Genomic DNA, 10,805 nt, shown 5'->3' with positions numbered 1-10,805 from the left:
TTCTGCTTTCCTGGAGGTATGCGACTTCCCTGATCGAAAACGTGTCCAGCCAGTACAGCGATTCACGTGGAGCTTCTGAGCGCCAGGAGAGGCTCAGAGGACTGATGGCAGGATGGAGGCTTTAATGCTCAGCCACTGGTGTTCTTTCCCTTACCACATCTTGTTGAACACGAGCCATAACCCCAAAGTCAAAGGCAAGCCCAGAGCCGAAAGCTTCACTGCCAGGGATCGAGGCACCAGTGATGGAGGCGCAGCTCGAAAGTCAACGTTACCCCCTCGCGTGCTTCCCCCCCCCATTCCCATTTTGCATGAAAACGTAGGTAACTTAAATGCCCAAAGCATTCTCTCTATTGGGTCCTGCAATGCCAAGCTGACCCTTGCTAATAAGGATGGCGATCACAGTCTAGTGGCTTTAACTGGAGTATTTGAAGAGTTAAGGAAAAAGGCGGCAGTGCAGTACTTTAAGGCTACAGAGCGGATCCTGGCATTTTATTTTCTATACTTGGCCGGGAAATAAGAGGGGCCTTGGGCTGGGGGCTGGCCTGGGAGAAGTACAGGGGGTGGGCCCCCCGGAAGTCGTGCTGCGCCGTTTAAACCTAAGGTGACCTAACGGATGGCGGGAGCGCCGCCCGATCCTGGGCGCGGGGCGCGGCCATTGGTGACGCACGCCGGGGAGCGCGGCGCCCACGTTTCCCCCGCTGCCGCGGCGAGGCCTCACCCCCCGCGCTCCGAGTTCGGGGCTGCGGGCGGCCGCGCTTCCTCCCTCCCGGAGGCGGGCCCGACCCCGCCCCTGCGCCCCGGGTGGCTCCCGGCGGCCCCGCCCACCTCCTACCCTCGGCCTCCCCGGCGCGGCGCAGTCCCCGCCGGCCGCAGGCTGACCCGTCGCGCGGTCCCCCAGTTTCCCGCGGCCGCGTCCCCCAGGCATGGCCCAGGGCCTCGCCGCACTATGGCAGCAGCACGGCACAGCACACTCGACTTCAAGCTCGGCGCCAGAGGTGAGGGCGCGCGGCCGCCACCTGCCCGGTCGCCCCCGCCGCCCGGAGGGCTGGGGCCGGGCGGAGCGCACGCCGCGGGCCGAACAATGCGCGCTGCGGGACCATGTGCACCGGCGGCCGGCGGAGGCCGCGCTGCGGCTCGCGCCGCGCTCCGTCCTGGTCGCTGCGCGGGGCCTGGAGGGGCCGTGCCGGGCGCCCCCTCCTAGCCGAGCCGCCCTTCGGGGCTGGGTGGTCCCCCAGCCCCCCAGGCGGGACACCCGTGGGGCGGGGGTGCAGGGGCGGCGGCGGAGCGAGGGGTGGACGGCGCAGAGCCGCCCGCGTGACCTTTTCCTGTTTTCCGCAGGGGGTAAATTCCCCCCCGGGGATGGGGACTCCCCTCGCGGGAGCTCGGGCTGGGGAAGGACCGCTCCGCGCTTGCAGAATTCTTGGGCGACTGCGTAGGAGATGGATCCCCCGGAAAGGGACCGGGGACGGGAAAAGGAAACGATCATTATTTATTGGGCGGGGGGCTTGAGGTCTGGGCGCGGGAGCCCGAACTCCCCGAATCCGGGAGGCTCGGACGACTGGGAGGCGACCAGAACCCAGGGCTGGGGAAGTCGGAGCTGTGTGCGGGAATTATGAGGGGGAGTGGTGCTTTGTAGGCTTTTCTCTGGGTGCTTCTAACATGGGGGGAGGGGTAGGACTGCGGGTCTTGTTTTCCGTGGCTTTTAAACCTCTGAGAGCTGTAGACCTGCGTCTGCGCTTCCCGAACGCCCCCTGGGAGCATCTCGTCCATATCCTGCTCTTTCAGTGTTTTCCTTGAATTGGATGGATCAGTCCTTTTTGTTACCATTGAAGACATTGACTTTCTCACTTTCTCTTCCCGTTTTTTGAACTTCTCAGTACTTACTTTGCATTTTCTCCCCCAAACTTAAAGGATCTCCGAAGGCACAAGACTTAATAAAATCACTGAGGACTGGAGCAAGGTCTAGGTTTGAGCCCTGCCCCTCGTGATGGGCTCTTTATGTGACTTTGGCCTTGGTTCTCAGCCTGAGTCTCATGTTCCCCTTGGAAAAAACACACAAATAAATAAAAATAAGTGGGGTGTGGGGGGGAACAGCGCGGGCTTCATAAGGCTTTTAATATTAAGAGAGTTGCGGTAAAACACTACAAGGTTGTTAAGTAGTCTCGTATTTGGGTGGCTGGGAAGTGCCTTGGAGAAAACAAAGCGTTTTTTAGTTCCCACGTTTCTTAGGTGAGGATGGAGGGAAAGGAGACAGCTGGGAAGAATCCATAGATAAAATGGTGATTGGGGCGTGTAGCTTAGATAGCTAAGGTTTTGTTGAATAATTACCCTGCCAGCTAAAGCTGGTAGTGGTTAGAGAAGGTTCTAGCACTCAACCAGGAGGCGAGGAGGGTGAGTGAGGCTTGAGGAAGGAAGAGTGTGGTTTAAGGTCACCTGGCTGCTCAGAGGTGAGTCCGACGTGACCCTGGTGGTAAGCACCTGAGAGCACTTGCCTGCGCTTGGCATGAATTTCTGGGCCCTAACGAGGGTACTCTCTGGCGAGGCCCGAAGATTCCGGCGCTTGACTCGGTTTAAGCGGCCCCGCCTGAATCTGTACCAGCTTTCAGCATAATTCAGGTGTTGCCTGTTGAAATGATGGCCGCTTCTGTGTTCTGTTGTGAAAGTGGGGGGAAACCTTCACATAACTATGAAGAAAAAGTGAGAGAACTTGACCACTTTGGGCTGACACTGGCCAGAGAGGGGGAGAGAACCATGGGCTGGCAGTTTGGAAGGGAGCAGGAGAAACTGGCAGGTTCAGAGTTGGCGAGGTATGGAAGTGACATCTAAATAATTTAGTTGTGCAAAGAGAAAGTAAAAAAGGTGGAGTATTCCCAGCCAGTTATTCTTAATTCCCAGCCCGTTAATCTTAAAGGTGAGAAAGTTTTGATGGCAAAGTGAAGAACATTCTAGAAAGAAAGAATACTAAGGAAGGGTGTGAGTGTGCATGCATGCATCTATGTTAGATCGAATTCCCTAGAAGAGTGTTTTGGCAGTAAGAGAAGTCTGATTCTTATAGTATTCCCCCCCTCATTTATTATGGGGGGGAGGCATGTCACCTTTGCTTGTCAGTAGGTAGCCACACTAGTAAAATAAGGGGCTCTGGCTAGACTAGGCTCTTCTGAGTTCTTTTGGTTTTCATTCAGGGGCACTTAGAGATCTACCACCTGTGAGGTCTTCTCCAAAAACATTTATTTTAATTGATAATAATGAGTCAAAAAACACTACTCTTGGCATGAGTATTGGATGTGACTCAAGGATGAGTCAAATGCCTGTGGAGACTGGATTTATGTTCTTTTTCCCATTTGTCAGTAATTTTTCCTAATGCTGCAGTTCTATGATGTGATTTTAATGGAATTAAGCTTAAAACATTTAGTTATGTTACTGTGATTCCAAATAGCTTGGTTACCAGTGCAAGCCAGGAGTGCACAGCAGCCACTGGGCACTAAGGGAAATTTTAAGTTGGGCCTGGTGGTGTCTGTTTAGTGTGCTGGCTGATGAGGTAACCCGGGAAATTTTAATGTTTGCTTCAAAAAAAGTCTCATTTTTGGTCATCTTGTAAGTGAAGTATTGGACTCTGAGGCCTCTTGAGCGCAGAAAGCATTTTGTGATTTCTCAACCTGAGAGGCTAACAAGAATAAACATGTCCCGTGTTTGTATAGTTTAAGCATCTCTGAACCGGTGGAGGACACCTGCTTTGTTTGTAGTCGGACGTGCTAGACAGTGAGTGTGCGGGGTATACAGAGGTGGGTGAGGTGCCCATGGCTTCTGCCTGCCCTTTCAGAGCACAGTCTCTAGCTGGCCAATTAGCCCTGGAGGGCCTAGCGATCCTTTTGATGTTCATGTTCCTCTAGGCCTGGAGCATCTTTGAAGGCAGAACTCCAGGGTCTGTCTCTTGGAAACAGTTCTGGAACATCATAGATGTTTGATAAGTGCTGGTTAAATGGGCCAGATTGATGTTATGGTAAAAGTGGAAAGCTAGTTCAAGTCCACTAGGGAAAACAAGGCCCACATTTACATTTAGAATTGAGGATGGGTCCTGAGTGGAGAATCCTGGCTAATGCTTTTTGTCTTTTGGACCACTGATCTATATATAGCAGGGGAGAAAAGTGACTGTCACTCCAATTCATGAATTAGTTTCATAATTAAAATCTTGTTTATAATAAATTAAGAATAGAAGGTTTAGGCTAGGGGTTCTTAACAACTTGTGCCTTTGACCCTCATCAGGAAAGCCTTTGGAGCTCTTAAAATAAGAATTTTAAATGTATAAAAATAACCCAATTCTTTAAAATGCAATTTGCAAATTATAAAACCCCAAATATGTGGCATAGTGATGTGTGCTGCTTTAGTAAAATATCAAATAACACGGCCTAGTAACTTCCGTAATTTTGAAGTAGAACAGAGAAAATCTATAAAAGCTATGATGTGATAGGAAAAGCTGTGATTTTATCGGTGACAATGGCCAGATATAGTTGATAATGTGTGTTTTTACAAGTATAATTGAAGAAAATGCTAAATTTCAATTCATAAAAATAAGGATGTGTATTTTTTCCCATCAAGTTTACAGACCCCCTGAATTGTATCCCCTGGCCGCTTGGAAGCCCATGGACTCTGAGGTTCAGACCTTTAGGAGCTAGAGAGAGAACTGGACTGCCTTTTCTTTCTTTTTTTTCAATCCTCACCCGAGGATATTTTTCCATTGCTTCTCAGAGAGTGGAAGTGAGAGAGGAAGGGAGGGAGTGAAGGGGAGAGAGGGAGAGAAAGAGAAACATTGGTGTGAGAGATGTATTAGTTGCCTATTGCATGTGCCCTGACCAGGGCCAGGGATTGGGATCGAGCCTGCAACCAAGGTACCCTTCGCTAATTCAACAACTGCAAAGCCTCTCAGTTTAAGGCAGTGATTCTCAGCAGCCCTGTCTCCCTCTTCACCCACCCCCAGGGACATTTGGTGGTATCCAGAGACATTTTTGGTTGTCACAACTGGGGAGATGCTACTAGCATCTCGTAGACCAGGGATGCTGTTAAACATCCTACAGTGCTCAGGACCCCCCCCCCCCTCCCTGCACAGCATTGGCAGCCCAAAATAATAGTGCTGGAGTAGAGAAACCCTGGTGTAAGTCTAACTAGGCTGTTGCAGTAAATGGGATGACACACCATCAGCAAAATTCCCCTGGTTCTTTTTGGAGTCTCCATTATGCACAAATGGATAGGCATGAAGGGAGAATGGCTTCCTGCAGGGTTTGCACTGGAGTTGGTTAGGAGCAGGTGGCTGCCACTTCCTACCCAACTTAGCCTGTGGCTTCAGGTGACCCTCCCTGATTTCCTGTACCTTCAGCCCATCCACCGGGCTCCCTCTCCTGTGCATTTGTTTAGCTGCTTTCTGGTGGAAGCATATCATCTTCTGGTGTCTTAAATAGCTATAACGATAAGTTAAATCCCTCAACAATCCAGTTTTAAGTGCATCGCGTGTGTTTTTTTTTGTTCAAGAGTAGAAAAAGCTTTCCACTTATCCTCTCAGCATTACCATTAACCCTTGTCCACCATTGTGGGGGATGACTAAGTGGGAAAATGCCTGCTTGGGCCCCACTCTAGATTGACTGAATCACAGTCTGGGAGGGGACAGAGATCCTGGAATTTGCATTTTTTAACCCCTTTTCTTCCAGTAATTCTGATGCTGATTAAGTATCATAACTACTATAAAAAGATCCTCATTAAAAACAAACAAAACCCCCGGAAAAAACCTTGCCCTGGCCAGTGTGGCTTGGTTGGGTGGAGTGCTGTCCTATGCACCGAAAGGTGGAGGGTTGTTCATTCCCGGTCAGGGCACGTTTGGGAGGCAACCGATTGGTGCTTCTCTCTGACATCGAAGTTTCTGTTTCTCTCTCTCTCCCCCTCCCTCCTCTCCCTCTCCCCTCTCTCCCCTCCCCCTCTCTCCTCTCCCCCTCTCTTCCCTCCCCCTCTCTTCCCCTCCCCTCCCCACTCTCCCCCTCCCCCCCCTCCTTTCCTCCCTCCCCCTCCTTTTCTGTCTCTAAAATCAATTAAAAAAAACAACCCTAAAGAAAACCCCCTTGTATCAGATGGCTTTGGAGCACCCACCGGCCGCCACCCCAATCAGCAAGTCATGAGGTCCCACTACACTCTCTCAAATCCTTTGCTCACCTTTTTCCTGGCTGCAGTTCTTGGCTACAGTCTCCCTTTTTGTCTCCATTTTGGGGAAGGGCTTGATCATGAGGAACTCAACAGATCATTTTTTCTTTACCTATTTTAAAACCCTCCTTAGTATCCTCAGTGCCCTCTGGAAAAAGTCGGACTCCTTGGCAGCATTTACAAGGTCCATTTCTACCTGGACTCCTCAGGCCTGGACACATACTTAGGTCTCACACTCCTTGTGCTTCCAAGCAGCCTGGGCTCAGAAGTGAACAGCTTTGGGGGAGGCATTGTTTCACCTTTAGGTATTCTCTGGTAACTTATTTGTGTTTGAAAATGTCTTTGGCATGCTTTTTAGCTTCAAATTTTTTAAAAACTCCTTTCCGCCAACTTTGCAATAGGTTCCTTTTGTACTGAAAATTTTTAATGTTGACATAATTGCAGGTGTCCCCTTATTCCCCACCCTTTGCCCACCTCCACCCAGCCCCTGGAGAGTTGGAGTATGGTAAAGTCCATGTTTGCTCATTCTCCCTTGTTTTACATGGAGGGGATAACAGCTGTTTAAGAATTGACTCCATAATCCAGGCATTTGGAATGATCCCTGCTAACAAAAGAGAAGTACTTTTTCAATTAATCTGAAGCCCTGCATGTGATGTTTTTGAAGGAGACTGGTTTTCCAATTCAGTGACCAACCCGTAGATAATTCGTCTTGTAGGGTTTTTTGGGGGGGGCAGGGGGCAGTTTTATTTTGCAACGGAGAAGTTATCAATTTGGAATCTTTTTTGCATCCCCTTAATTGTATCATGAAGTTGGCTATGTGTGAATGGGCACTCGCAGGCCTTTGCTACCTTCTTGGTAGCTGTGGGTTCCCATAGCTTTGAAAAGTTAGAGCTTCTGGCATCACACTTGATACCGAGTAAGGCTTTATGATTGGAATTGAGACCACCACGGTTATACTAATCCTCGGTAGGTAAGGATTAGCTAGAAAGTTACTGGATTGTGGTTGGGCGTCTGTTTTAAAACGTGTTCAGTAAAGCTATTACTCAGTTTAGTTTTTGGAGTCATGGATCTTCCGGGCATTTTAATCCACCATTTCACTGCAGTTGTAACCCAAGCCTGCTGGTGTGCCCTGTGGCTGCAACCACCATTTCATGGTAGTTTAATTACAGGCTCAGTTCTTTTGAGAAGTTGGGAAACCTCCTCAATTGAATCTGCAAACCAAGTATGTAAACCATTGCACAAATGCTCTTTTAAACCCTTACAACTGGGCACTTTTCCACACCCCAGAAAAAACAACTCTGGGGCCCCAGGTTGTGGTGGGCCTGGATTTCATTAAACCGATACTGTCATCTGTGTTCCGGAAGGAGCCACTGAACTGGTGCATACTTGTGATCAAATGTATTTACATGCTAAGCCTCAAACGCTATAGGAGCTGGTAAGAGCCGGCAGCAGGTAGTATATTCTAGATTCCTGAGCTGACTTGACCCTCCGGGTAGTTTCACTTGCACCTTAATTTCTCTCTTTGCCTGAAGGTGCTAATGATACCCAAATCCCACACACTGTGTTGTTGGGTGGGATGTCCAATAAAATGTTTGGAAGAGTATCAAATGATACATAGAATACTTAACACTAATTGCAATACTTAGGGTTGAGTACTTTGAAATTGTGCCAGTGGATAAAGATGCTCAGTTATGAAGAGGTGTGAATTTAAGATACTGAAATATAAGGAAAGTTCTATTGGCAAAGGGAGAAGCAGAAGATAAGGGTGGGCATGTGATTTGAATGTTGGTCTACATATATAAAAGACCTCCTTGAGTTAGTAAAACAGGATTTTTAAAAGGTGCTTTGATTTTTTAAAATATTAATTCCATGGATTTGTGTTGCGTGATTCTGTTTTCCTAGAATAGGAATTTTTGCAGTGAGAATCTTGACGAGTTTTTAGAATATTGTTATATTTCACCAAGTTGTTTCTTCCAAAGGACTGCAGATCATAGTGGTCAAGCCACACTGATAGGCTAAGGGGACTTCTGAATTTCTATAAGTGAATATACAGGGTGTCCCCCAAAAGTGCATACACACTTTGAGTTATTGTAAAGTCAGTGTTTATTAACATACAGTTCATTTTCAAAATTTAAAAGAATCTACAGAAATGAATAATTTTTGTCAATGCCTGTTTTCAAACTGATGACTGTCTGGTCCAGGCCCTGCTGATAATGCAAAGCAATGGAATCGCAAATGAAGGAATCATTTCAGTATTTGTGTGCCCTCAGTTCGTCAGTTTGTACTGTAAACTTTATCTTTTATGTATCCCCATAAAAAAAAGTCTAGTGGCTCTTTAGGATAAATTTTCTTTAAAGCTTAGTTTGGCTTCGCCCATTATTTCAAATCAGTTAAACCTGAAAAGGAGTGAAAGTTAAGTGAGTTATCAGCTGTTAAAGTGTGTACACATTTGGAGGGACACCCTGTAGGCTGTATCTCAAACTTGGTTCAGCATGGAACTCTTTTCCTTAGAGTAGTTTTCAGGACCAGTGCCTTGGATCATGCTTTGGGAAACAGTAATGGCGTTGGTTTTAGAAATAGTTTAATACTGAATTTTTGAACTACATAATGCTGCAGCTGGTTTATGTGGCCCCATTCGTTTTGGTGTTTTGAGGAAGAGGGTTGTAGGCGTGTTTGTCCAAGTGTTTGATGTTCCTAAGTGGAGTTAGTCTAGGTTGGAGACAGAGAAAAGAGCTTACCATCGACTGATTCCCTTTGGTATGAAATGCAAGAATATGATAGGAATTTTTTTTTTAAGAAAGCATTTTGTGAATGTTAAATTGTTAGTGGATTTCCTGTGTGGTTTTTCTTTTTTTTTGAATAAAGATCTGGCAACTTAAAGAAACTGCAGAAGCTGTTCAAGTAATGGTTTATGCATTTGTCTTTTTACATAATTTTCTCTTTAAAAGCTCTTTGCTCATTTTAGATTATGTAGAGGGTGTAGGGAAATATAAAGAAAGAGGGCACCCAGATCTGGAATCCTGTCACCACTAGCTGCCCACTGTTGATGTTTTGATATATGGGACCAGTGCCAGCTGTAGGTTTTTTGTTGATGCTCTTTATCAAGTTGTGGAAGTTCTCCTCTATTTCTATTTTTCTGTGAGTTTTTATTTTGAATGTCAAATACTTTTCTTGCATCAATTAATACCATGTGATTTTTCTTCTGTAGCCTATTAATATGGTGCATTACACTGATTTTTAAAAAAATACTGTACCACCCTTGTATACCTGGAATAAATCCTGCTGGGTCGTGGTATATAATAGTAATAATAATTATTGTTATTTTTGTTAATCCTCACTCGAGGACATTTTTTCCATTGATTTTTAGAGAGAGTGGAAGGGAGGGAGGGATAGAGAGACAGAGACATCTATGTGCGAGAGACACATCGATTGGTTGCCTCCCGCATAGCACGTCAACCGGGGCCAGGGATCGGACCTGCAAACCAGGTATGTGCTCTTGACTAGGAATCGAACCCATGACCCTTCGGTGGGCAGGCCAGCGCTCTAACCACTGAGCCACACTGGCCAGAGAGAACTTTTTTTATATTGTGGAGTTTTTTTGTTTTTGTTTGTTTTTTATTTTATTTATTTATTTATTTTTTAAGTTTTATTGTTTAAAATATTACAGATGTCCCTTTTTCTCCCCAATGACCCGTTCCACCCCGTTCCTTCCCCCTCCCCAGTCCCTCTGCCCACCATTGTCCATGTCCTTGGGTTGTGTATATATGCACATAAATTCTTTGGTTACTCTCTCCCCCTCCACCCACCCGCCCTCCTCCATCCCTCTGACATTCGTCAGTCTCATCTATGCTTCCATGTCATTGAATCTATGCTGTTCATCAGTTTATTAAGTTCTTTAGATTCCACGTATAAGTGAGATCATGTGATATTTGTCTTTCGCTGCCTGGCTTATTTCACTCAGCATAATATTCTCCAGGTCCATCCGTACTGTCCCAAAGGGTACGAGCTTCTTCTTCTTTACAGCTGCGTAGTATTCCATGATGTAAATGTCCCACAGCTTTTTTACCCACTCATCTACGGATGGGCACTTGGGCTGTTTCCAGATCTTAGCTATTGTAAACTGTGCTGCTATGAACATCGGGGTACATATATCCTTTCTGATGAATGTTTCAGGATTCTTAGGATACATTCCTAGGAGTGGAATCACTGGGTCAAAAGGCAGCTCCATTTTTAATTATTTGAGGAACCTCCATACTGTTTTCCATAGTGGCTGCCCCAGTCTGCATTCCCTCCAGCAGTGCACCAGGGTCCCCTTTCTCCACACCCTCGCCAGCACATGTCGTTTGTTGATTTGTTGATGGTGCCATTCTGACAGATGTGAAGTGATACCTCATTGTGGTTTTAATTTGCATCTCTGATGATTAGCGACGTCGAGCATTTTCTCATGTGTCTCTTGGCCATCCGTATGTCCTCTTTGGAGAAGTGTCTATTTAAGTCCTTTGCCCATTTCTTAATTGGGCTGTTTGTCTTCCTCTTGCTGAGTGCTATGAGCTCTTTGTACACTTTGGAAGTTAGCCCCTTATCAGATTCATCCTTGGCAAATAAGTTTTCCCAGACCGGGG

General features: G+C 46.8%; 1 protein-coding gene across 1 annotated transcript in view; it reads left to right on the top strand.

Annotated features, from left to right (window-relative positions):
* Positions 1-885: 885 nt before the first annotated feature.
* SMS (spermine synthase) overlaps positions 886-10,805 on the top strand; it is a 46,112-nt gene continuing 36,192 nt past the window's right edge. The window contains exon 1 of the mRNA XM_081126846.1: positions 886-995. Coding sequence (XP_080982972.1) covers positions 947-995 — 49 coding nt within the window. The 5' untranslated portion in view covers positions 886-946. The remainder of the gene's footprint in view (positions 996-10,805) is intronic.

Source organism: Miniopterus schreibersii (assembly GCF_964146895.1).
Source record: "Miniopterus schreibersii genome assembly, chromosome: X".
NCBI classification, from domain to species: Eukaryota; Metazoa; Chordata; class Mammalia; order Chiroptera; family Miniopteridae; genus Miniopterus; species Miniopterus schreibersii.
This window is presented reverse-complemented; position numbering and strand designations above follow the sequence as displayed.